Here is a 27,368-nt window from a genome sequence, read left to right as displayed (position 1 = left end):
AGACACAGTCTCGCTCTTGCTCAGTCTGGTTTCAAACTCCTGACCTCAAGCAATCCGCCCGCCTGGGCCTCCCAGAGTGCTAGGATTACAGGCGTGAGCCACCGCGCCTGGCCTCAACAGCAGATTATCAAACCTGGGGAATAAAACCCATTTCTGTAATGTGGTATGCCTCTGGAGGTGCACTTCTTAAAGGATTTAAGGACAGGAAAGTGCCTTTCTGCACAAACTAAAATACACACCAGAACGTGATTCCCACTCCTTCATCTGCCAAATGAAGTCACTTTACATGTGACTTTCAACATTTGGGATGGGAATCAGAAGCCCAGCCCCCACCATTTACTAGTTGTGTTGCTTTGGCCATGACATTTAACCTCTCTGCACCTCTTTTTCCTCTCAGCTACAGGCTGGGAAGTAGTTGCATTTAGCAAGGCGGTGCAAATGTTAACCTTGGTTTATTGTAGGCGTAGCCTTCTACCTCCTCTTATAGGAGAGAAAGATAGGACAAAAATCTTCCGGAATGTCTAGGAAGGTCCTGGAGTGGTCAGATTGTTTCAGCCCAGACGAGGGAGTATACGACCTCTTACTTCAGAAAGGGAGGGGAGCAGAGGGAAGAAGATGGAAGGGAGAGGGAGGGCCAGGCCCTTCCAACAGGCCTCAACCCAAATCTTCAAAACTCCCCAAAACCCTCACCTCCTACAGATTTTTGCGGAAACCTATACATGCAGTTCATTTGCTAGGTGCCCAGGGGGCAGAAAACAAAAACACTGAAGAGAACAGCCTGAAACCCAACAGCATGCTCAGGGGAGGAAGTGGGGGCGGGGTCTTCCAGTCATGAAGTCAGGCCATGCCCAAGCCACAGGGCTGAGTTGATGGTGACTTCCCAGAAAATAAGGCAGAGTCTTATATTTATTTTTCCTCAAGAAGACATCCTAGGGCTTATTTTCAGGGGATGTGTTATTTTTTTAAGTACGTACAACAATCTGCATTTATTCAAATATAGTTGTCTTCTTCTGGAACATCATCATAACTCTCCAAACCCTGAATTCCATCCAGAATGTCTTACGACTCTATTTCCTTTAGAACCATTTGCCCCAGTCTCTCATGTGGAGCAATAGAGCTCTCATGGGGCAGATGAGAAGGGCTGCTAGTCTTCTTTACCGCTCCAGGACGAAACGCATGGGTTGTGCAGACACGCTGCATAGCCAGGCTGCGTAGCCGCGCCCATCACTAGGGCTTATTTTCGGGGTAGGGCTTCTATTGTGCAAATGCTTAGAAATCCTGCTAGGGCTTATTTTAGGGTAGGTCTAATTTTCAGGGAAACACAGTACCACCCTGGAAAGCCACTCCAGCCCTCCTAGTGAACACATGTTCCACCACACTCAGGAAGGTCGGTCCTTAAACATTAACATTCGTGTTCACCTCTTCCTTCCTTTAAATTCTTGCCAGGAATTTCATCTAAAAACGTGAGGGGAAGGAAGCGACACGACAGCTTTGTCCTCTGTGTGACGCCGGGTGATTACTTCGACCTGCCTGGACCCCTATTTTGTGCCTGTCACCAATTTCTCAAAGTATAACTCTCCAAGAGAAGTAGCCTTAGGTGTCAGAGAATCAAAATGGCTACGGCTTCCTCGGTTTCATCTACCATCTGTAGTCAGTGTTCCATCTAACCAACAAAACCCTCCCAGACTACCTTCTGCACAATTTGATCCATTCAGTAGGGGCTGCCGTTTATTCACTTGGCTCTGCCCTCTATAAAAACTTCCAATTCCCAGAAATCAAAGGCAATTCCTTCCCTTTTCTGTATTTGTGAGAGGGCTCTCTCTGTAGGATGCCTTCCTGCTGCACCTCATCCTTCCTGAAAGGGGCTCGGCAAACACGCCTCGTCCTTAAGGAAAGGAATCCCTCCGGTGGAACTGTGCAAATGAGAAGGCTTTGTGGAATTTCCCTTGAACAGACTTCAACTTACTTGCTGGGCAGCTGCTAGCAGAAATTACTGAAATCCACTCAACATTTTGAGTGGAGGTTTTGAGGGAGAGGAAGAGAGCTTATTTTGCCTTACTCAAATGGACTAATTTTCTCTCTAAAATATTTGTTTTAAGGAAACACAAGGACTACATTATATTCTAAAGGGAGAGAGATTCTAAAATAGATTTTGAGTTTGCCTGAGAGGACAACAGCTATTAGTATCAGACTTGCATGGGGTTTTCCCAAAAGCAAAATATTTAATAGTTTTGGTAATTTTCATGAAGATATAAAAGAGAACGTTCAGAGCATGAGTCTGAGACTGAGTTACTTCATAACCTGAAAGAACAGAACAGCTTACACTAGACAGCCTCATGCTAGAGACACGACCCACCTGGTGTTGGGGAACTAATACCAACAATGAGCGATCAGATTTCATGAACAATTAATTATACTTGATTGGAACACCCAGACTACTTGCCCAGGGACAGAATGCACTTTCCTCCTCCACAGTAATCCATAAGGAAATAAAGCATTTGGAAGGGTGTATGGAAATGGGTTCCACATCTGAAGAGTTTTAGGGAGTTTATCCGAACTCAAAAAATACAAAGGAAGGGGGGGGGGGAGGGTCTATAATGAACAGGTCGAGTAGAGGGTCATAAAACTTGGCCAGTTCAGTCTTAGAGGACAAAATTACTACAATATAGAGCAGCTCTGATAAATGACAACTAGCGGCACTGACTCCAACCAAGACCTCTGTGAGGCATGTGGGTTATATTAGTCTGCTCAAGCATCCATAAAAATATACCACAATTTGTGTAGCTTACACAACAGAAATTTATTCTCTCACAGTTCTGGAGGCTACGAGTCCAAGATCAAGGTGTCAGCAGGCTGGCTTCTTCTGAGGGCTATGAGGAAAGGAACTATACCAGGCCCCTCTCCTGGGCTGTAGGTGGCTATCTTCTCCCTGTGTCTTCAGATTTTCTTGTCTCTGTACTTCAGTGTATCCAAAGTTCCCCTTCTTATGAGGAGATCAGTCACACTGGATTAGAGTCCACACCAATGACCTGATAAACCCTTAATTAACTCTTTATAAAGACCCTGTGTTCAAATACAACCACCTTCTGGGGTACTAGGGGTCAGAAGTTCAGCATGCATCTTGGGAGGCCACGATTCAGCCCATAATATGGGTGGATGGAGGAGGTAGGTCCAGACTTAGTAAAGGAACAGGGACTCCCTGGAGCACCAAGTTCTGAAACTGCAAGGTTTCATGAGAGGCAGGAAAGACCCATGGGAGGAGGTCCAGATCCACTGAAGGAGGCTTTGGAGGTGCATCCTTGCAGCACAGCAGCCTTCTTAACTTGCTCAGGAGCAGGAGTTCTTAAACTGTGCATTAGGACACCCCAAAGTCAACTTAGTAGGTCATGACCATGATCGGTACTTTTGTTTAATGAAACAGAATAGACAATATCGGTGTGTTATGTTTCAGAAGAGAATACTGTTTCTTAAAAACTTTCCATTTTATTAAAATACATACATGTGTGTGAGAGAGAGAATATACATGCCTTGGGTCATTATGTGTGTAAAACCTGCAGAATGTGATCAAAAATATTTAAAGGCCGGACACGGTGGCTCACGCCTGTAATCCTAGCACTCTGGGAGGCCAAGGTGGGCGGATTGCTTGAGGTCAGGAGTTCGATACCAGCCTGAGCAAGTGCGAGACCCTGTGTCTACTATAAATAGAAAGAAATTAATTGGACAACTAATATATATAGAAAAAATTAGCCGGGCATGGTGGCGCATGCCTGTAGTCCCAGCTACTCGGGAGGCTGAGGCAGGAGAATTGCTTGAGTCCAGGAGTTTGAGGTTGCTGTGAGCTAGGCTGACGCCACGGCACTCACTCTAGCCTGGACAACAAAGCGAGACTCTGTCTCAAAAAAAAAAAAAAAAAGATTAAAAAAAAAAAAACACATTTAAAAACTGGTCCTATGGCAGTGGGTCTCAAACTTCAGCAAGCATCAGAATCGCCTGATTAAAACCCAGACTGCTGAGCCACATCCCCAGAGTTTCTGAGTCAGCAGGTCTATGTGAGGCCTGAGGGTCCCCATGTGAAGCGGATGCTGCTAGTCCCAGAACCACTTTGAGAACCACTGCTCCAGAGCTGTGTTGTCCAACGCAGTAGCCACTAGTCACATACGGCCAGAGCACAGACCGACTATGGGGAACTGAATTCTGAAGAAGATCCCCACATCCCTTCCCTCCCTTAATTTCAACAGTCCCATCTTCTTGGGGACAGAGACTTCTTAGGAACTGGAGCTCAGTACTAACAGGCCCCTACTGCAAGCCCCTAAAAGAGTCCCTCCTCCCACAAGAGACCAGAGGATCTTGCCAGGCTGTGCCGACCATGAACCTGCCCATAGCTCCTGGTTGGCCTTCCCTCAGCCACCTCTCACTTGGACCTGCAGCTGGTTCCCAACTCATTCCCTCCACTCCTGCCACTGCCTAACTTTCTCTATGTTGCAACCAGAAGGATCATTTTCTGATGGGTAGCTCATGCTGAGAGGCAGCAGAAATTAAGTAGAGACTCTAGCACCATACTGCCTGGATTCAAATCCTCAACTTTGCCGCTTATTAGCTGTGTGACCTTGGGCAAGTGTCTTAACCTCTCTGTAACTCAATTTCTTCACCTTTATACTGGGAATAATAAAGTACCAACCTTGTAACAGTTGTCAGGAGGACTAAATAAGTTAATATGTGTATGCACATATTAACTTACAGCATATAGTAAGGGCTGTACATGTATTTGCTGTTGATGATGATGTCATCATCCCTGAGGTGCTGTCCCAGGTCCCTTTTTGTCCAGGACCAACCACCTACTCTCATACTCCCTACCACTGCTCCTCAGCCCCCAGCCCCGGGCCCCTGCTGGGCTGGGAGGGAAGGCTAACTATAAGTGCATCTGGCTTTGACCAGGTGTTTATTTAAAAAGGCTTCACTTTCTAGAGATCTAATCCTCTAGACCAGGGGTCCTCAAACTACAGCCTGCAGGCCACATGCAGCCCACCAAGGGTATTTATCCGGCCCATCCGTTGTTTTTGCCGCCGCTGCCTGTCCTGCTTAGCAGCCGACTCGTCCCGGGCCCACAGTGCGCATGTGTGGAATGTGCGCCGCACGCTCCAATGGTCTGAGGGACAGTGAACTGGCCCCCTGTTTAAAAAGTTTGAGGACCCCTGCTCTAGACCAAAGTAGTGCTATCCAACAGAATCTTCTGAAATGGTAGAAACGTTCTAGACCTACAGAGAAAGGAAAAGGCAAATTGGGAATTTCTTTTTATCCCTGTAATAAGTGTCCCCTACACCAAAGGGGAAGTAGAGGCACAATCAGTTAGAATGGCAAAGTTGTCCTATGTGTTCATTCAAGAACAGTAACTGAGCCGGGCGTGGTGGCTCAAGCCTATAATCCTAACACTCTGGGAGTCTGAAGCGGGCGGATTGCTCGAGGTCAGGAGTTCGAAACCAGCCTGAACAAGAGCGAGACCCCGTCTCTACTATAATAGAAATTAATTGGCCAACTAATATATATAGAAAAAATTAGCTGGGTATGGTGGCGCATGCCTGTAGTCCCAACTACTCGGGAGGCTGAGACAGGAGGATCGCCTGAGCCCCAGGAGTTTGAGGTTGCTGTGAGCTAGGCTGACGCCATGGCACTCACTCTGGCCTGGGCAACAAAGCAAGACTCTGTCTCAAAAAAAAAAAAAAAAAAAAAAAGAACAGTAACTGAGCTGCTTGGTGCCACAACTGGATTGGGCATTGCAGACACACACATGTGGCAATGCACACACAGCCAAGGACCCTGTCTTCATGGAGCTCAGAGTCTGGCAGCTACATAGGAACACAGTCTTTGTGGTGGACGACCCCAGTGCTTGGCATGCAGCAGAGACTTAAAGGCATTTATGGTCTTACTCCCACTGGAACATACACCCGAGGGCGGAGACTGAGCTCGCTCACCACTCTATCCCCCGACACTGGTAACCCAGAGAGCGACATCATGTTGCAGCTCAGAGCAAGGACTGTGTCAGCTAGACAAGGCTACTGACCTGGTGTGAACCTAGGCTCTGCCACTCACAGGCTGTGTGACCTTGAGAAGTAACAGTGCCTACCCCATGGGTCTGTTTTTAGAATTAAATAAGTTAATATCTGCAAAGTAGTTAGCATGGCTCCCTGCCTCCAATAAGCAATACATAATGGTAAAGTTAAAAAAAATTAAGAAAAAAAAAAAAACACAGCAATTGACATATACCAGGTCCACATTCTTTGAATAACAGGCTCGAAGTTGGTTGATGGATGGGTTTTCAGGGAGGTTTTCAAAGCAGAGCCCAGAGGTGGGTTCTCTAGCCAGGGTACAGCATGAGCTACGGGAACGGGACAGCACCTATGAGGTGTGACTGGGGAAACACATCATGTGCTAACTGCCCAGGAACAACAGATATCCAAGAAGGATAAGCTAAGTTGGGCCCATGCCAAGGAGAGCATCGAATGCCAAAGAGGATGCCATCAAAGGCTTAGAGCAGAAAGCAGAGAGCTGTGCTCTGTAAAGATGAAGTCTGCAGTGGTTAGGATGGAATCAGGAACAACCGAGCACCAGGCGCAATGACGCTATTAATGGAAAGAGGGAAGTCAGCCAGCAAAGGCTGACTGGGCAGCTTCAGCCACGCTGCTCTGCTGTGAAACTGCAAGAAGACTTCTTGGGGATGTACTAACACTGCCTCAGAATTTTCAAAACACTTCCATAGATAGTGGCCCGGTTCTAAGTATGAACTAAATTTCCCTTTACTGCCTTTCTTTTATTTTTTTAACAGATCATCATTTCCGGAAAGCAGTTACTAACAGATCACCTCTCCAATCACCAGAGATAGATACTACACACTCCCCATATGACCTCCCTGCTGACTCAGCCTGCTTGATTGGAGGTAGGGAAGAAAAATAAGCATATAGAACTTTATTACTGTATTAGCCGTAGGCTGGGCACAGTGGCTCACATCTGTAATCCCAGCACTTTGGGAGGCCAGGGTGAAGGATCACTCAAGCCCAGGAGTCCAAGACCAGCCTGGGCAACATAGCAAGATCCTGTCTCTAAAACACATAAGAAAAATTAGTCTGGGAGGCCAAGACAGGTGGATCGCTCAAGGTCAGTAGTTCGAAACCAGCCTGAGCAACAGCGAGACCCCGTCTCTACTATAAATAGAAAGAAATTAATTGGCCAACTAATGTATATAGAAAAAAATCAGCCAGGCATGATGGTGCATGCCTGTAGTCCCAGCTACTCGGGAGGCTGAGGCAGGAGGATCGCTTGAGCTCAGGAGTTTGAAGTTGCTGTGAGCTAGGCTGATGCCACGGCACTCACTCTAGCCTGGGCAACAAAGCGAGACTCTGTCTCAAAAAAAAAAAAAAAAAGAAAAAGAAACATTAGCCGCGCATGGTGGCACACACCTGTAGTCCCAGCTACTTGGGATGCTGAAGTGGGAGGATCACTTGAGCCCAGGAGTTTGAGGCTGCACTGAGCTATGATCAGGCTACTATACTGAAGCCTGGGTGACAGAGCCAGAGGCTATTTCTAAAAATAAATAAAACAAAATATTTTATTATCCTTAAAAATATAATTCTTGGGGCCAGACGCAGTGGCATGAGCCTGTAGTCCCACCTACTCGGGAGGCTAAGGTGGGAAGAACGCTCCAGGCCATCAGTCCAAGGCTGTAGTACACTATGATTGTGCCTGTGAATAGCCATTGCATTCCAACCAGGGCAACACAGCCAGACCTCATCTCTAAAAAAGTAAATAAATTGTGTGTGTGTGTATTAAAAAAAAACTCTTGAATATGCGATGAGTAGGTTTAATTTCTCCAAATTGGAGAAGAGGATACCAAAGCCCAGAGTGGTCACCTATCTTGCCCAAGGTCACACACAAGCTAATAAGGACAAGATCCTAGAACCTGGTCTTCTGGCTCCAGTATGAGGCCCTCTCCATAATACCTAGCTTCTTGCTTGCTCCTATGTAAAGTACAGGTGTCAGCAACTCGAAATTCAAGAAATTCTGATTAAGACTAAAGTCATAATTTATAATCACTAATTAAGCATAGTAAATACAAGATGCTCACTAGACACTGAGAGATAAAGATATAAAAGACATTGGTGGCCGGGCGTGGTGGCTCACACCTGTAATCCTAGCACTCTGGGAGGCCGAGGCAGGCGGATTGCTCGAGGTCAGGAGTTCAAAACCAGCCTGAGCGAGACCCCGTCCCTACTAAAAATAGAAATTAATTGACCAACTAAAAATATATAGAGAAAAAAATTAGCCAGGCATGGTGGCACATGCCTGTAGTCCCAGCTACTCGGGAGGCTGAGGCAGGAGGATCACCTGAGCCCAGGAGTTTGAGGTTGCTGTGAGCTAGGCTGATGCCACGGCACTCACTCTAGCCTGGGCAACAAAGTGAGACTCTGTCTCAAAAAAAAAAAATAAAAGACATTCGTTTCTGCCCTAAAAGAGATAACAATTCAGTAAAAAAAAAATTTTTTAAGTTACAAATGAATAAAGACTTAAATGAGACTTGGTCACTTAGGGCAATGAGAAGACATGATAAAAAGGTACATTTAGCAACAATCTCACTGCCCCCATTTCTTGAGGGCCTAATATGTACTAGGCACTTATTAATACATACACTCTACCAGGTAAGATCTACTAAGAATATATTATCTGTCTTATAGTTAAACAAATTGTGTCGCTTATGAACACTCAGAATTCATATTAATGGCACATTTGGGTTCTATGACACTCAGAACCCCCCCCCAGGGCCAGCCTACTGTGGTAAGCCTTTTATAAACCTCCCTTCTATACAGAACAGGACAGACACCTTTCATACTATCTAGACAGTCTAGCTGGTGACGGATAACTTCAATGGGAGACATTAAAAGTAGTCAGTTGGGTTTATTACATAATCTCAGTCACACTCTGACCAAGAAAATGCACCAATAAAAATCTGCAAACAAAGCGAATGACTAGAGCTCTTAATTCACAAGTGTGAGATTTCCACTCAATTACCCTCATGAGCTGAATCACTTTCTCACCCAGGGTGAGGAAATAAACAGTGACCCAGTGGCCAAAGCGCATGCTCTGGAATTGGCTGAACTTGACTCAATTCCCAGCTCCACTATGTCCTACCTGGGTGACCCTCCACCTGTTACCTGGCCCTTGTAGCCTCAGTGTCCTTCACCTGCAACACCAGGACAGAGCCACCCTTGACAAGGGGTTACTGTGAGATCTAATGACCCAGTATCTCTAACACCCCTGGCACAGAACAAGCCTCCTTGCCCCTCAGCCACTTGTCAAGCACCCGCAGGGATGAATAAGTGGCAATGGTTCTCTTGCTTTGAGATCTACCAAGTCCTTTGAAAGGAACCTGAAAAGGGCGTGGGGAGCTCTTGGTCAGAAAAATGGAAATATGCACAGAAATGTTTTTGATCGTTGGGAAAGAGTTAATCAGTGGTTCTTGGTCTTCAGTGTTCAGCAGAAACCCTTAGGGAATCTTTTAAAAACATTGATGCCTACATCCTGCCCCAAGAGATTGACTCCAACTGGCTGGCCTAGGTTGGGACCAGGCATCTGTATTTATATGGCAACTCAGGAGATTTAACCATAATGAGGACTGAGAAAACACTGTGAACTAGAAAAAACTGACACAAAATAGAGCTGATAAGCTTAACAGAAACTATGCACATCAACAACTGTTTGAGGGAGGCCATTTAAGAGTATATTCATGAAAGGCAGCACCAAGGGACAGCTGTGTTCATTAGGAGGACAGCACGCCAAACGAACTTCAATCCCTTTCTTTGTGGGGTTTCAGAATGAATTCCCCCTAAGGCAGACGACACAACCTTGCCCGACATTTGGGGGTGCATTAATCTAGCACCTACAGTGTTGACTAGTGAATCAGCCACAACCTCAAGGGCGGTCCTAGGTACTGTCTTTTCTAGCATACAGACCAAAAAAGTTTTCAAAGAACTTCCAACCGCAACAATGAGCTGCCGAACTTTTTCACATCCACGAAATGAAATTAAGTATGGATACAACAGAAGTTTAGGTGGGGATAAACCGCACGGACTGTAGGGTCAGTTGGCCACGTGTCCAATATAGCTCATCTGCATGTACTGTTCGTAATGCCCAAATTTATCTCCAGCCCACAATTCCTCCCCGAGCCCTGGACCCATGATCAACTGCCTACTGAGCATCCCCACCTGAAAGTGTTGCAGGCAGGTCAAACTTAACATGGTCAAAAACAAACTTATCTTCTCCATCTCATTCTTCCTGCAGGCTCCACAATCTCACTTAAAGGTGTCTCCATCCCACCTGTGGCTCAAGCTAAACCTACACAGACATCCTGGACTCTCTTTGAATCCTGGTCAAAGCCACCATCATCTCCTGCCCAGGTTGCTCAGAAATCTCCTGAAGGTCTCTCTGCTGTGCCCATGCCTTTCTTTAGTCTATTCTCGTGCGGCAGGCAGAGTGATGTTACCAATCCTGAGCAGACCACACCACACCTCTTCTCAGAACTTTTCAGCAGACCTCCGCTCCACTCAGTGTAAAGCCCAAGTCTTCCCAATGGCCAACAGAGTCCACAAGATCTGTTCTCTTGCCCTTGCCATTCCACTCCCAGGGACGTCCACGACTCGCTGCCTCGCCTCCTCCGGGCCTGCACTCACATGTGTCTTCTCCATGAGGCTCTCCCTGGCCACCCAGCCTGAAAGTGTCATCTCTCTTCCCCACATACGCACTCTCCCAACCTCCTTCCCTGCTTTATTTTTTCTTCTTGGCACTTATAACTAACATACTGTTTTTTTGCTTAGTACTTATTCTTTCACTAAAATCCAAGATCTATGAAGGCAGGGACTGTTATCTATTTTGTTAATAGATTTGTGGCCATATCCCAAATGTCTAGAACAGGGGTCGGAAAACATTTCTGTAGATCATAAATATTTTAGGCTTTCAGGATCACACAGTCTCTTACTCTGTCGTTAACACCCACGGACAACATATAAATGAATGAGCACGGCTGTGTTCCAGGAAAAAAAAAATTTATTTACAAAAACAGGCAATGGACTGGACCTGACCTGGCCACAGTTCACCAATCCCTGGTCTAGAACATATCTGAAACACAGCAACCACTCAAAAATATTCGTAAAATCATTTAAGAAGTTAGTTTAACACTACCCCATGGTCAGAACATCTGGAAGATTAATATCCAGTTATAGATGCCACATTAGAATAAAGACATTGATAAATTAAAGAACATTCAATTCAAACAGACAGATGAGGGTCTGAAACCCTGCCACTTAAGGGAAGCCTGGGAAGCCTAGAACTTTCTTTAAAACATTTAATGGGGCCACCACAGCCATCTCTGAATAACAAAAGGCCAGCATAGAAAGAGAGGTAGCCAACTTGCTCTGTGCATTCACTGACAAAAAACAAAGAGGGGCCAGGGACCCTGGTTCACGCCTGTAATCCTAACACTCTGGGAGGCAGAGGCGGGAGGATCGCTCAAGGTCAGGAGTTCGAAACCAGCCTGAGCAAGAGTGAGACCCCGTCTCTACTAAAAAAAAGAAAGAAATTAATTGGCCAACTAAAAATTTATAGAAAAAAATTAGCCGGGCATGGTGGTGCATGCCTGTAGTCCCAGCTACTTGGGAAGATGAGGCAGGAGGATTGCTTGAGCCCAGGAGTTTGAGGTTGCTGTGAGCTAGGCTGAGGCCATGGCACTCTAAGCTGGACAACAGAGTGAGACTCTGTCTCAAAAAAAAAAAAAAAAAAAGGAGGTAAAAACAGGTAGAAATTGCCCAGAAAGGAAACTGTAGCTCAATACAACATAATTCTGGCCTTCTAATCTGAAGTCGAAAGCACCAAATAACGAATTTACCCATTTCCAAGTCTGTAAGGGATTTCTATACTGAGCATGGGCCAGAAGATCTCTCCTTTTCAACCCTATGATTCTCTGACACCAAGAACTAAGGGCAGACAGGAGCTAGCCCAGGGAAAAGAACAGAGACTAGCCCCGAGAAGAGGCCAGCACAGACATGGGTATGGAACTAGGAAATGGAATAAGGAACTAATAAACCAGAAACTGCAGAAGGGCTACGAGTGTTCACTGGGTACAGGACTGGGGAGATGGGAGAAGTGAAGTCTGAACATCAGCTGGGATGAACGAGGGGAGGAAGATGATCTTGGATACACCCCACACCATGAGCGAGCAGGGAGGGCATGCTGACAAAGGGTGTCCATGCCCTACACAGCACAGGATACACTGTCTCCATCTATCGCCTGTGACCTGCACATGCTTATCTCCTATGGGGAGGATGACTCCCACCTTCTCCATCCAAGCTCCAGCAGGAGGGTCAACCCTCCCCAAAACTCCCCACCCTCTACTCCAGCACACACGATGCCAGGTCAGTAGACTACTGGACACGTGGACCACGTGTTTTACCTGCCCCCTTGTGGTCCGAGGTGACCATGGGACTCAGACCCAGCCAACAGGATATGAGTGCAAATGGTGTGTCTCACTTCCAAGCCTGGAACACAAAAAGCCTGCCCTCCTCAACAACCTCTGTCCAGATGAATAAAGACTCAACAGATGGCTCACGCCTGTAATCCTAGCACTCTGGGAGGCCAAGGCAGGCGGAACACTCTCAAGGTCAGGAGTTCGAAGCCAGCCTGAGCAAGAGCCAGACCCCAGGCCGGGCGCGGTGGCTCGTGCCTGTAATCCTTGCTCTCTGGGAGACCGAGGCGAGCGGATTGTTCAAGGTCAGGAGTTCAAAACCAGCCTGAGCAAGAGCGAGACCCCATCTCTACTATAAATAGAAAGAAATTAATTGGTCAACTAAAATATATATAGAAAAAATTAGCCGGGCATGGTGGCGCATGCCTGTAGTCCCAGCTACTTGGGAGGCTGAGGCAGTAGGATTGCTTGAGCCCAGGAGTATGAGGTTGCTGTGAGCTAGGCTGACGCCATGGCATTCACTGTAGCCTGGGCGACAAAGCGAGACTCTGTCTCATAACAACAACAACAAAAAAAGGGAGACCCCATCTCTACTATAAATAGGAAGAAATTAATTGGCCAACTAAAATATATATAGAAAAAATTAGCCGGGCATGGTGACACATGCCTGTACTCCCAGCTATTTGGGAGGCTGAGGCAGAAGGATTGCTTGAGCCCAGGAGACTGAGGTTGCTGTGTGCTAGGCTGACGCCACAGCACTCACTCTAGCCTGGGCAACAAAGCAAGACTCTGTCTCAAAAAAAAGACTCAACAGAGAGGATCCACAGATGGAGAGGACAGCTGAGCCACGAATAAGTGTATGGTGCAGCCTCCCGCCCCCACCAGTGACCCAGAGTGGACCACGGCAGAAGAATCGTGATTTGTTGGGTTGTTTTCATGAAGCCACTGAGGCTTCATGTGGGCTGGGGCAGGGCTTCTTTTCTTCAGCAACTAACATTTACATAATACAATAACTGCCTCCCCCACTAGGCTGTGTGAGCTCTTTGAGAACAGGAATGTTATTTTATTCTCATGGATTTGAACCTGGTGACAGAGAAGATACTCACATGTTTGCTGAGTGAATAATCTAAACCACGGAGGGGTCAAGTCAGTAACCTTAGCCTCCCAAGCGCCACCCAAGTAGAACCGACTCCAAGGGCTAAGAAAGACCAAAAAAAAAAGAGGCTCCCCACACCTTAGCCTCCGAATCACCCAGGAAGCATTCTAAAAAATGCAGACTTCATGATGCCACGCCAACCCCAAGAGATTATGATTCTGTGGGTAAAGAATGGGACTCAAAAATTTCCATCTTTAGCCTGTCTAGGAAATAAAGTGTGTCAATAAAAAAAATTAAAATGTTGGCCAGGCATTGTGGCTCATGCTTGTAATCCCAGCACGTTGGGAGGTTGAGGCAGGAGGATCCTGAAGCCAGGAGTTCAAGAGCAGCCTGGGCAACATAGCAAGACCCTGTCCCTGAAAAAAATAGGAAAAATTAGTTGGGTGTGGTGGCGCATGCCTGTAGTCCCAGCTACTCGGGAGGCTAAGGCAGGAGGATGGCTTGAGCCCAGGAGTTTGAGGATGCAGTGAGCTATAATCGTGCCAGCCAGAACGACAGAGCAAGCCTGGGGAGGGGAGGGGAGGGGAGGGGAGGGGAGGGGAGGGGAGGGGAGGGGAGGGGAGGGGAGGGGAGGGGAGGGGAGGGGAGGGGAGGGGAGGGGAGGGGAGGGGAGGGGAGGGGAGGGGAGGGGAGGGGAGGGGAGGGGAGGGGAGGGGAGACTGTTCTTATTTATTATTTTAGAGTCAAGGTCTCCCTCTATCGCCCAGGCTAGAGTGCAGTGATGCAACTATAGCTCAATGCAATCCTCCTGCCTCAGTCTCCCAAGTACCTGGCACTACAGGCATGAGCCACGACGCCCAGCTGCCAGACATCATGCTAAATGTTTACCAGTGTTTAGTTCACTTAATGCTCTCTCTCAGCCACCCTACATGGTGGTTATGATTATTCCTACTTTACAGATGAGGAAACATGCCACGGTCAGGTAAACAGCAGAGCTCAGACTGATACCCGGGCAATCTATTCAGATGGGCACTGCTCCACTTTGGTACCTGGCCTGGGTTAGAGCTCGGTGTTATAATCACTGTGTCTCCATCATCGGCTTGCTTTCCAGTGTTTACTCCTACAAATTTCGTAAGCCAGTGCCTCACTCAGCGGCCACCATCTTTGATCAGTCAGAGCTGATCAATCCTGGCTCTGATGTCCCCTTTTCAAGGCAGAAGTGTTTAAAGATCTGCCTCATCTGAAAAGCCCATCGGTGTGAGAAATGATGGAAGGTGGCTTGGACAGCAGATCCTGAAGGACCCCAAAAGCCACACAAAAGAATTTTGGTTTGCACTTAAGAGTGGCAGGAGGCAAAAGGGGTTTGTAAGCAAGAAAATGGCACGAATTTGTCTTAGGTCAAAGACTGGTAGCAGAAGACCCACCAGGAGAAAAAGAAGCCAAGTGTGAGCTGAGACCAGAGCCAGCGTGGGGAGGAACACACGCTCCAGGAGGGCAGGGATATCTGTGCCCCTCTGTCCCTGTAGATCCCAAACACTGGCCTTCAGGAAACATCTGCTGAATGAAGGAATGACTCCAAGGGACATTTCTAAAATTGAATCAGTAGGATTTGATGTCAGAGGCTGAGGGTGAAGGTTTATGCCTTAAGAACGGATGCATAATAATGCCAACAACCCACATATAACAAAGAGAAGGGAGGAAAACATGCTTCAGATGCATGCATATATAAAGAGCATATTCATTCACTAACAAGACTTTCAAAGGTCTGCTGGATATCAGCGTGTATTCATTCATTCAGTCAACTAACATTTATCTGTTAGTTGACTAACAGATAGGGTTAGGGTTAGGTAGGGTAGGGTAGGGTTAGGGTTAGGGTTAGACTAACAGATAGTGGCCCAGCAGACAGGGACTTATCTCCGCTGGCCTTGGCTTGTGACAGGGCACACCCATGGCATATTCTGATGATCTGAGCAGCACCCCAGCTATGGCACTGCCACCTCCTAGCTATGGGGCTCCTGACAATTTGACCAACCTCTGTGGACCTCAATGCCTTCATTTGTAAAGTATGATGATGCCTGCCTCATAGACTGAGGATTAAACAAGATAGTACATGTAAAACTGAGCAAAATTCAGAGCCCACAGGAAGCATTCAATAGCAGTTAGTGATTATCAGCATTAACAGCTAAATGGGTCCATCTGATCCAGGCTTCTCAACATCTGGTCTGAGAACAAGCTGCTGCCTGCATAAGTATCCTGAAGTAACTGCTAACTGCAGTGCCTGTATCTGCATTTCTAAGAGCATACCAGAAAATGTTGCTAATATATATAAACGTGATGTTTAACCTCTAGAGAAAATATGCTATCCACTTGCTGCCTTCAGTTTCTAGTCATGTTTATGTATATGCATAATAAAAATATCTTTTAAAAGTTAATCTTTAAATGGATCTAAAACTTATCTCCCTACCTCTTGAGGGCAGGAATTTATGTTTCCCTACACAAAGGTCCTGGCACTCTCTACATAGTAGAGTAAGTAAATAAATGACAATTATAGGCCATGTGAGGTTGGAACCCTGTCTTCAGGCATCCCCTGGCCATGGCAACCTCGGCTTCTCTTGGGCCTTTAACTCTGCCCAGGGTGAGCTGCATTAGCTATGTTCTCTGCAGAGATTCACCTGCACGTAGCCACGTGGAAACTGCAAGGCCGAGGACAGAACCTGAGTCTGATCAAATTCCAAAGTCCAAGTGTTTCCACTAAAGTACTGGCACCCCCCCCCCCTTTTACACGATTTCACTCTCACAGAAATGGTCAAAGGAAACAACTGCAGTTTTAGCCGGGCATGATGGCTCACGCCTGTAATCCTAGCACTCTGGGAGGCTGAGGGGGACAGATTGCTCGAGGTCAGGAGTTCAAAACCAGCCTGAGCAAGAGCGAGACCCCGTCTCTACTATAAATAGAAAGAAATTAACTGGCCAACTGATATATATAGAAAAAATTAGCCGGGCATGGTGGCGCATGCCTGTAGTCCCAGCTACTCGGGAGGCTGAGGCAGAAGGATTGCTTGAGCCCAGGAGTTTGAGGTTGCTGTGAGCTAGGCTGACGCCATGGCACTCACTCTAGCCTGGGCAACAAAGTGAGACTCTGTCTCAAAAAAAAAAAAAAAAGAAAGAAAGAAAGAAAACAACTGCAGATGTTTACAGCTCGCACAGAGGAATGCGTGGAGGCACCCTTGGTGGTAGGAGGGACAGGGATCCTTGGTCCCATCAAAAAGTTACAGGCAAGATTAAGGAGGAAGAGTCACATTGTACCCAATGCCCTGGCCCCACACCCCAGCAGAGCAGATCTAGCCTGGGAGATGAACTTCAAAGAGGGAGGGGAGTCAACAGAATGGGGCCACATGAAAGACTCAAAGTATCCACTTGACACATCTTAATGGACACTGGTTAACACCTCTCCTCTCAGGCTGAGAGATGCCGACTACAAAAAACAAAATCAGGCCAGGCAGGAGCTCACATCTATAATCCTAGCACTCTGGGAGGCCGAGGCGGGCGGATTGCTCAAGGTCAGGAGTTCGAAACCAGCCTCAGCAAGAGCAAGATACCATCTCTACTAAAAATAGAAAAGAAATTGGCCAACTAAAAATATGTAGAAAAAATTAGCCAGGCATGGTGGTGCATGCCTGTATTCCCAGCTACTGGGGGGTGGGGGGGGGGCTGAGGCAGGAGGATTGCTTGAGTCCAGGAGTTTGAGGTTGCTGTGAGCTAGGCTGATGCCATGGCACTCTAGCCCTGGCAACACAGTGGGACTCTGTCTCAAAACAAACAAATAAAAATAAAAAATAAAGTATAGGAGATAAATTAATAAAATGTGTTTATAATGTTTATTTCACTTCAGGGAATTAGTAGTAAATTGTAATACCCCTTTCAGGTGTTCTACATCTGGTTTAGGGCTGTAGTTGTTGTATAAAATTGCTGAAACTGATCAAACTGAAGGCTTAACAAAGGGGAACCGGGTCAGGCCACAGAGGAGCCTGGAAAGCCAACTTAGCCTCCAACTACAACATTTAGATTTGTGACTCTTAATAAGGATTACTCATCACAAAGAGATTCACATAAGAGGTATTCCAAAACCCGTGCAAAAAATCCTAATGTAAAATTGTATCGACATTGACTGAGGGCCTCCCACAGCCAAAATCCCTAAGCCATTTGCATTTGTTTCTGCAGCAATGTCATCAGCTTTCTCTAAGGCGAGTCTCTAGAGTCTGTCTTGTCACCAGTGGCAGTTTCCACAACAGGATCTCCCTCAACGCCCACATCCGGGGAAAGGTCCTTCGCTGTTAATCTGCAACCTGCTCCTAGCTCCAGACCCGCTCTGGGTGAGGCGTGGGCAGAGAAATGCAGAGCATACCTGCAGGGAAGGCTTGCTGGGCACCAGGGGGCAGCAGGGAGCGGGTGGTCCCTAGGACAGTCTCAGAGATTGGACAACCTTGTGCCCAGCTGGGTGCAGTTCACAGGCTAGGCCACTTATTTCCAATATTGAGGGAGAGGAAGAATTACTCAATAAACAATGATGGGAAAATGAGCTGCTTTGGAAAATAATGGGGCCTATCTTATATCAAATCCCAAAAGAAATTCTAGCTGCCTTTATTTAAAAATGACAGAATAGCTAAAAAAAAAAAATGCATATGGAGATTGACCCTGTGATTTTAAAAATATATATCAAGACCTAAAGCAACAGGAGCACCCCATGCAAAAAAAAAAAAAAACTTCAATATAATCAATGATATACAAATTTAAAACTTCAGAAAAAAATTGAAAAGTGAAAATCTGGAAAAATACTGTAAGCACTATTACAAATTATTTCAGAAACATAAGTGTCTCATAGAAAAAATGCAAAAAAAGTCTATTGACAATTTAATGAAATACAAATAAATGGTCAACAGACCATTTAAAAGTTCAATTATAACTGTCAAATTCTAAATGAAACGAATACTATTCTTAATCTAGCAACTTGGAATTTTTTAATTCAATATTCAAAGTTGACAATGAAATATGCACACAAACCGCCATTAACAAGGCAATCTGGTCCAATCCTGTTGGAAAACCATTTGGCTTCTTACCAGGCATTCTACTTCTGGGAATATAAAAAAAGGAAGACACACCAAAATACAAGCATTACAAAATATACGCATTATATCACTATCAGAAATAAACTGTGTTCAACAATAGGGAAAGACTGCATAAATTACAATCATTAAATATCATGTTTTGAAGATTATTTAGTGCCATGAATAAATGTTAAGCACAGAAAATAAAGAAAACATCTGGAATTCAAAACAATTTACAGCATATGCAGTCCCAGCTGCAGGGAGGCTGAGGCAGGAGGATCCCTTCAGCCCAGGAGGATCCCTTCAGCCCAGGAGTTTGAGATCAGCCTGTGCGACACAGCAAGACTCTGTCTCAAAAAAAAAAAAAAAAAAAACTGTTTACAATATTATAGAAAAAAATGTGTGTGCATAAAAAAGTTTGGAGGAAGATAAACAACTAAAACATCAGCAGGTATACCTGCCTAACAGAAGTAAAGCACCTTTATTCCTTTCTTCTTTTTCTATAGTTTTAAATTTCTTACAGATATAGAAAAAATATATATAGTTTTAAAAATCCATAACAAGTATCAATAGCCATAAAGTATAACTTCTTTTAGACCCCAAGTCCAAACTGTACGATGAATACACCAAAATTCCAATAACATTTTGTATAAAAGTCAGTTAGCCAGTTATTGGGTAGGCAGCTAGCTACCAGCCCACAAGTTTAGTAAGCAGATGAAATTTGAGAAGAAAAGCAAACGCCCTATCAGAAGGTGAACAAGCAGTTTTTTTCTGCAAGGTGGGCCTCGTCCCTGTCCCTGTCCCCGGGTGGCCGCTTCCTGGCTTTCATTTCAGCTTTCCCACTTGCAGTGAGAGAGATACGTAAGTGTTGACCTAGAAGAATCAGGCCAAGGCACAAAATAGAACTTAAAAGAGTTGACTTGAGCCAAAGCGAGGGCAGCTCTCAGAAGACTCAGCCAAGGTTATGTGGCTCTGTGAGCTCCACTAGGCCTTCGTTACTAACGGGTTTTTAAATGCAAAAAAAAAATGAGAGACAGAAAGTCCCCAGATACAACACGGTTTGCCAGGAATTCTCATTTGATTAGGGATTGGCTATACATTGTTAAGCTATAGGGTGTGGGTTATGGTGTTGGAAGCAGCATTGTTAGGTAAATTTATAGCTACTTGTGGCAAGGGCAAACAGTTTCTTTCAAGAGCAGATACATATCTCAAGGAGGGGAAGTATAATAGAAAATGACCACTCATTTTAATGTCTCTGCAGGTGACTTGAATTCCTCAGATGAATTAGTTTAGTTTTGTGTGGTTTTTTTTGTTTTTTATTTTTTATTTTTTTGGTCTCACAAGGAAATCACTTTAAAGCCCTCAGACTTTAAAAGCCCTCAAACTGCAGAAGGTAAGTAAATACAGGGTGGCCATCATGGTCCACATCTGCTCCTCTTTTAAAAACATAAAATACTAGACTACTCCTCCGATGGGAGTAGCTAAAAGCAGTACATCAGCCTCACCTGGAGCACTTGTTGAATGCCCCCCACCTGCCAACCACACACACATACACACCTAGAGTTTCTAATTTTACTCTATCAGCTTAGAGTGGGTCAAGAGAATTTGCAGCTCTCACGTTTTCTCCCAGCTGATGCTGATGCTGCCAGTCTGAGTACCACACTTTGAGAACACCTGCCCTAGAGCAAAGTAATACATGTTTCACGTGCATCCTTTCCAACAGCAGGAATTTTAAGAACTTCCCTTAAACTCCAGCCTGCAAGAACCAGGAGCTGTTTGGAATAGCCTGCTCCATGCGTTTTTTTCTTTTTTGATACATAGTCCTGCTCTGTTGCCCTGGCTGGAGTGCAGTGGTGTCATCATAGCTCACTGCAACCTCCAACTCCTGGACTCAAGAGATCCTCCTGCCTCAGCCTCTAGTTGCTGGCACTAGAGGTATGTGATAACTCCTCAGGCTAATTTTTCTATTTTTTGTAAAGACAAGGTCTAGCTCCTTGATAGAATTCCTGGCCTCAAGCAATCCTCCCAACTCAGCCTCCCGTAGTGCTAGGATGACAAGCCTGAGCCAAGACACCCACAATCATCCACACATCTAAGAACAAGCACCCCAACAGAAGCAGCTCAGTACAACAGCTCCCAACACAGGCTTGTGAGCCAAACTGCCCAGGTTTGGCTCAGCCACGTACTACCTGTGTGATCCTGGGCAACTTCACCTTCCCATTCCCCTGCACCTACATTTTGAAAATCCACAGAAATTGCCCTGCCTGAAGCTGAGCAGACCATTTGCCTACTTCATGTTATTATTTGTGGTAACCACACCCATATCCCTTCCTCCTCCACACCCCTCTCCTTAAGAGAAGGGCTGCCAAACCACAAAGAAAGGTTCCTACAAAGAGTGCGCTACAATTAAAAGTAGGTTGACTCATCCTCTTGGGATCCCTTAGGTTTTCCTATTAAAAAAAAAGGAAGTATCAGAATATGTGGGAAAGATGGAAGGGCAGAGGTCAAGAAACAGAAAATCTACTAATTAACCAAGTATGAATAAAGTCCAGAGATCCAGGCCCACCTAATTAGTAGTCCAGGGTAGGAGATGGAAACTTTTAGAGTGTCACCTCCTTGGGCCTTTTCCTTGCCTGTTACCCTACACAAGAAGGGTAGAGCTGGGGGCCCTCCGAGCTCAGGGGCCCTTCAGTGGTTTTAGGATGGCAGGACTCCTGGTCAGAACCACCCGCGCCAAGACCCTGGATTGCTTCTCCGAAGGCTGGAGATTCCAAAAAGATGACACAGGTTTCAGAGGCTGCATCCCCAGTAACGTCCTCAAAGGGGAGGTGAAAATATTGCAAACAGAGACCAAAGGCTGATCCAAGATATACTGCAGTCGTGGCCACGCGTCTCCCAGTCAAAAGCAAAACGTGAAGCCACGCGCGGGGGTGAGTGTCTGTAATGTGACCCCAAAATCCCAGCTTCAGGGAGGCTGAAGCGGGAGGACCTCTTGAGCCCAGGAGTTGGAGACCAACCTGCGCAACATCGGGAGACTCAACTAAAAAAAAGGAAGAAAAAAAAAAAAAAAGCAACACGTGGAAGCAGATCTTGTTCAAGAACAATGTCCCCATTCACAAATCAAATACTAAAGTGTTGTTTTACGCACATGGAATTTACCATAAGCAGGTATCATGACACCCAGGGACACACACACACACGGATACACATCTGGACACGGAGACACACACAGCGGGAACCGGGAGGAGTTGGACCGAGTTGCCTCCTAAGGAATATCGGAAAAGGTGGGGACACTATTGGAAGATGGCACTGGTCCAGCACGCTAAATTAGGGTTTGGCTCAAAACAGATAAAGGAAACCGTTCATCACAAGCTGCTTACTTAAAAAGAAAAAGGTGCCGTGTTGGTTCCGGGGGCTGCGAGTCCCCGAGCGGCAGGTGGGAAGCGGCGGCGGGCGGGCGTGTGAGGGCGCAGTCCTTCCCCGCGTGGCAGGGACCCCCGCTTCGGGCGGCCTCGGGGCTCGGCGCGCCCTCCCACCCCGCGCACTGCGGGCTAGCGGGGCCTGGAGCGGAAAGGCAGCTGGCCCTGCGCTCCCGCCACCGGGTCCCCGTCGCCGTGCCGGGGCGCAGGCGGGGACCACGCGGCCGGCGTGGGGCGGCGGCGGGAAGCCCGGGCGTGGACCGCACGCAGGGCAGGGGGACGCGGGCCGGGGCGGCACGGGGCCCGGCTGGGGCGGGGGCGCTCACCAGAAGAACACGCGCGAGCAGAGGTTCGCGTCCTGCAGCGGGTTGGGCTTCGCCTCCGCGTACACGGGCTGCATCTTGCCGGGCGGGGCGCGCACGGGCCGGGGCCGCGCTGCTCGGGCGCCGGTGGCCGCCGGCTCTGCTCCCGCGGGCGCGGGCAGGGATGCTGGAGCCGCGGCCGCCGCGCCGGTCCGCTCGCTGGGAGCCCGAGAGCCGGCCGCTTCCGGGAGCCGGGCGCCGGCGGCACGCCCCGTCCCCGCCTCCCGGGCTCGCCGCCGCCCAGGCCGTCTCGGGGACGCCCGCTCCGCGCCGCCGCCTGCAGCCCGGGAGCTGCGCGCCGCGCGCGGGGCCGGCCGGGGGCGGCCGGGGGCGGCGGGGGGCGCGCGGGGAGCCGGGGTGGGACGGGGGCTCCCGCGGGCGGCGCCCAAGTTCCAGACCGCGGTCCAGGCGCAGCCCCTCAAGGTGAGGGTGAAGGGAGCCGGCGGCTGCGGCTTTCGGGGGACCAGACCGAGCTGCCAGCTGGGTGGCTCCTGCAGCCCGCCCCTGGGCGCCTTGCCTGCCTCTGGACCAAACCGGGGTGCTGTGGGAGGGCCGGCAACCTGTGAGCCACACGGCTGCCCTCGGCCCACCGCCGGGCTCAGCCCAGTGCTCTTCCTGGAGCTGCAAGACCTGCAGATGATTTTGGAAGATGAATGAATGCTGCTTTCCGTGGGGGCGGGCTTTTGGCATCTCACAGGTTGCATTGTGTGTGGTGGACCGTGGTGAACTTTTTGATGCCCTCTTAGATTGGGAAAGGAAGGTTCCAGAAGAGAGAGAGACGACTGCCTTGTGATGTCTTTCATCGCGCCCAGTAAACTGAACAGAATGACAGTGGCGAAGGGAGCACGTGTTACAGAAGGCAGCGGTTCTAATACGCATTTCTGGGTACTTTCCCTCACTTTGAGCTCTATCGATGCCCTATTCGAGAAGGTTAGACTCAAAGGCAGAACTTGTTCAAGGTCTTAAAGCCATTAAATGATGAAACCTGATTTGTACTCAAGTTTATGTCTGAGCAAGGTGTGTCTGGCTAGCTGGTGGGTGAGCGTGAGAAATGCCCAGAATACACTGGGTGAATGATTGTAGGAATGTAAGCACAAATCTTGTTTCAGGCTTTGGGACTCTCTCCTAAGTCTTCAGCTATTTGTGTGGCGACCTTCAGCCCAGCAGCTTCTCTTTCCTTCAGCCCTGAATGAAGAAAAATCAAGATTACAAGTTCGTGGTGCTTGCAGCAAGATCACTTTATTATTTCTGTGATAATTTCACACGTATGTTTGCTAACATGGTCTCAAAATAATGGCTTTTAAAGATAGCCTTACTGTAGACAAACATGTCTTTAAAAGCCAAGTGTATAAGAGTGGCAAAATGTTGGAAATTTTTGAAGCCAACTGATGGGTCATGGGGTCTATTTTATTTTATTTTACAGACAGGATCTCACTATGTTGCCCAGGCTGGATTCAAACTCCTGCACTCAAGTGTTTCTACTGCCTCAGCCTACCGAAAAGCTGGGACTGCCGGCTTGCGCCACCATGCCTGGCTCATGTTGGATAATTTCTATCACAATAAGGAAGACGCTGATTTTAATATTGTAAGAGAACTATGATCATTCAGTTACCTTTCTGTTAGCTCTTTCTCGGATAATACAATCTCTAAACCAAAATACCCCTCACCTGATTTACCATTGTTCTTTGAAACTCCCTAAATTTTCTAGCCTGATAAAAGCTCAGCTGTCGGTTCTGTTTCAAAGCTGAAGAATCTGTTTGCTAAAGTTAGAATTCTAGTGACTCCCCTTGTCCGACTATTCTACACACTCTGTACAACTATGTGAGAACCATAACTAGCCATCTCCAAACTGCCAAAGCACTCAGTCCCTTAGCTTCTGCTAAGTTTTTAACTAAGAATAAGTAAAAAGGAAATTACAGCAAAATAATGCAAATAACAAAATAAACACAAATATATAAATATACTCCTTCTCACCTATCAAATCAATAAAGATTTTTTTATAAACAGAATCTCTAATGCTAATGAGGGCAAAGTGTAATAGGTACTATAATATACAATCAGTAAAGTGTAAATTAGAATAACCTTTTCAGAAAACAATTCTGCAATATGTCTTAAGAGCCTTAAAAGTGTTCATTCCCCTTTGATTCAATAATCTCACCCACAGGAATTTCACTTATAGGATCATCAAGAAAAAAAATAACATAGGCAATAATGTACAAATTTATATACAAATACATTTATCAGAGCAGTGCTTATTATAGTAAACTTTAAACAACCAAAAAAAAAGTTCAGCAACAGCAGTATGATTGAATCATGAATCGTTTTTGAACAAGTGCTTTTTGAATGCTTGCCATATGTCAGATATCTTCAAAGCACAGGGGATCAGTGGTAAACAAAACCAGTAAGGTTTCTCTTTTCTTGGTGCTTATATTCAAGTAGTGGGAGATAGACGGTAAACAAATGAGTAAGATAAATTCAGGTTGTGATGAGGGCTATGAGGAAAATAGGATGTGACAGAGTACCTGGAGGTGGCTGTATTGAGCCCCGATTGAAATTGGGCAATCAAGGAATACAAGACGGCTCAGGGAAGGAAAAACTTGAGCTGAAACATGGAAACCAAGAAGGAGCCAACCTGGAGCAAAGTGCTTGCAACAAGGGGCACACAAAGGACAATGGCCCTAAAGAGACAACAGGAAGAGGCAGTGGGAACAAACTCAGATGGTGACCTGGGAGCAGACTGGAGAGGAGCTGGTTTCTGGCAGGGTGGTGGGCAGAGATGTACATTTGGGCATCATCAGCTTATAGATGGTAATTTTTTTTTTCTGGAGACAGAGTCTCACTCTCATTGCCCTGGCTAGAGTGCTGTGGCATCAGCCTAGCTCACAGCAACCTCAAACTCCTGGGCTCAAGGGATCCTCCTGCTTCAGCCTCCCAAGTAGCTGGGTCTACAGGCATGAGCCACCATGCCCAGCTAATTTTTTCTATATATATTTTTAGTTGGCCAATTAATTTATCTCTATTTTTAGTAGAGACAGGGTCTTGCTCTTGCTCACGCTGGTCTCAAACTCCTGAGCTCAAATGATCGGGCCTCAGCCTCCCAGAGTGCTAGGATTACAGGCGTGAGCCACCGCCCCTGGCCTATAGATGGTATTAAGAACCACAGCATTGACGCCAAGGTGAAAAGGCTACATCCTGTAGGATTCCAACAATGTGACATTCTGGAAAAGGCAAAACTGGGACAGTAAAAAAAAAATCAGTGGTTGGCAGGGATAGGGGGCAGGAAGGGATGAACAGGCAGGGCACAGAGGATTTTTAGGGCAGTGAAACTACTCTGTGTGATACTGTGATGGTGGATACATGTCATTACATGTTTGTCCAAACTCATAGACTGCACAAAACCAGGAGTAAACCACAATGTTGACCACGGGCTTTGGGCTTTGGGCTTTGGGAGATAATGAATGACGTGTCAGTGTGGATTTGTCTACTTTAACAAGTGCACCACCCTGGTGGAGGAAGTTGATAGTGGGAGAGGCGTCTTATTTTTTAAAAATGACATTAGATAACTGAGGAAGAGAGTAGAGATTAAAAAAAGAGAAGTGCCTACCCAGAACTCCAGGGCCCTAACCACTTCACACTAGCCCTACTTCCTGCGTCTCTGCCTAAAGGCTTTCTCTTCTGCCCGAGTTGGCTCTGCCCAAGTTCAAGGCAGGCCGGAAGGGCCAGGGAATTAACATCTCCCTCTGCCCTCCTCCCCAAGCAACCTTCAGTCAGTAGATAAACAGGAGCAGGTGCATAAACACACACTCCCCTCACTTGTGGCTCAGTGAGGTTAATGTCTGTACCATCTCCCAAATTTCCTTAGCAGGACTGTGCCCCAGCAGCCCACACTGGGAATATACTGGATGGTACTCCCTTCACTGGCTTCATTCTCCTCCCTCTCTCACTTCCCCACCTCCCAAATAAACTGTTTGTTAGGGTAGGAAGCTTAGTAGGTGCTCACAGCTAGGGCGGAGAAAGATTTCTCATGCAGAAATTAAGATATAGAAGTAAAGTTGATTTAATCCTTTCAGAGGATTAGAGGGAATGAGACAGTGAAAGAGAGAGAGCAGCATCCCAAAGAAAGAAGGGAGATACCAGCAGCTGGGCCAAGTGGCTTGCTGCTTTTATGCGGACAAGAGAAAAATAGTAATTGCTGTGATTGCCCAACCCCTCCTTCTTTTCTTCTTAACTGCAAGCAGATAATGGAATCTGCTGTGTGAAACTGCTGCATCTGTCCCTTTGCTTCAGGGATAAAGTGACCTAGCCCTCAAGATAGGATTTTGGGCTGGGTTAGATGTCTGGAGATTGTCACCCAAGCTGTCATCCAGGAACTTCTCAGGAAATACTACAGCCTATAGAAACCTGCCAAAAGGCAGTTTTAGTCAATAGGTCTAGCAACAGTAAAAAAAAAAAAAAATTGCATTTCCTTTTTGCCTGCTGGGCTCCTTTGAGATGTTGTAAAAGACAGAGCTCCCTGGGCAACAGTTGGTTAGGTGGAGAGGGAGGGAGCAGAGAGACAGCAGAAAGAGATTTATTTCACTATGGACATCCAAATTATTGTTTTAGGGTTTGGTTGCAGGGCCAAACTAAGAAAATATAGAATATTCCTACAGTGAGTGTGATCCTAGCTACTAGGAGGCTGAGACAGGAGGATCACTTCAGACTAGTGAGACCCTGTCTCATTTTTAAAAAATAGAAAATATTCATATAATGATATGAAACCATTATATCAATTATGTTCAAGATTGCATGAAACTAAGAAGTGAGTATATCTGTATTGTGGGATTATGGGTAATTAAAAAATCAAAGCAAACCTTTTTTTTAATTTTCCAAATTTCTAAAATG

General features: G+C 46.6%; 1 protein-coding gene and 1 long non-coding RNA gene across 3 annotated transcripts in view; one reads left to right on the top strand and one right to left on the bottom strand.

The window, feature by feature from the left end:
- Positions 1-22,654, bottom strand: part of ABCC4 (ATP binding cassette subfamily C member 4 (PEL blood group)) — a 248,599-nt gene extending 225,945 nt beyond the window's left edge. For both annotated transcript variants that reach the window (XM_012769743.3, XM_012769744.3), the window contains exon 1: positions 22,449-22,654. In XM_012769743.3, the coding sequence (XP_012625197.2) occupies positions 22,449-22,522 (74 nt within the window). In that variant the 5' untranslated portion in view covers positions 22,523-22,654. The remainder of the gene's footprint in view (positions 1-22,448) is intronic.
- Positions 22,042-24,686, top strand: LOC105874162 (uncharacterized). Its single transcript, XR_012922424.1, has 3 exons — positions 22,042-22,139; positions 23,594-23,749; positions 23,908-24,686. It is a non-coding gene; the product is annotated as an uncharacterized LOC105874162 (long non-coding RNA).
- Positions 24,687-27,368: the final 2,682 nt, after the last annotated feature.

The sequence above is a fragment of the Microcebus murinus genome, chromosome 13 (assembly GCF_040939455.1).
Source record: "Microcebus murinus isolate Inina chromosome 13, M.murinus_Inina_mat1.0, whole genome shotgun sequence".
NCBI lineage: Eukaryota > Metazoa > Chordata > Mammalia > Primates > Cheirogaleidae > Microcebus > Microcebus murinus.
Note: the sequence above shows the minus strand (reverse complement) of the source record. Positions and strands in the feature narration are given on the sequence as shown.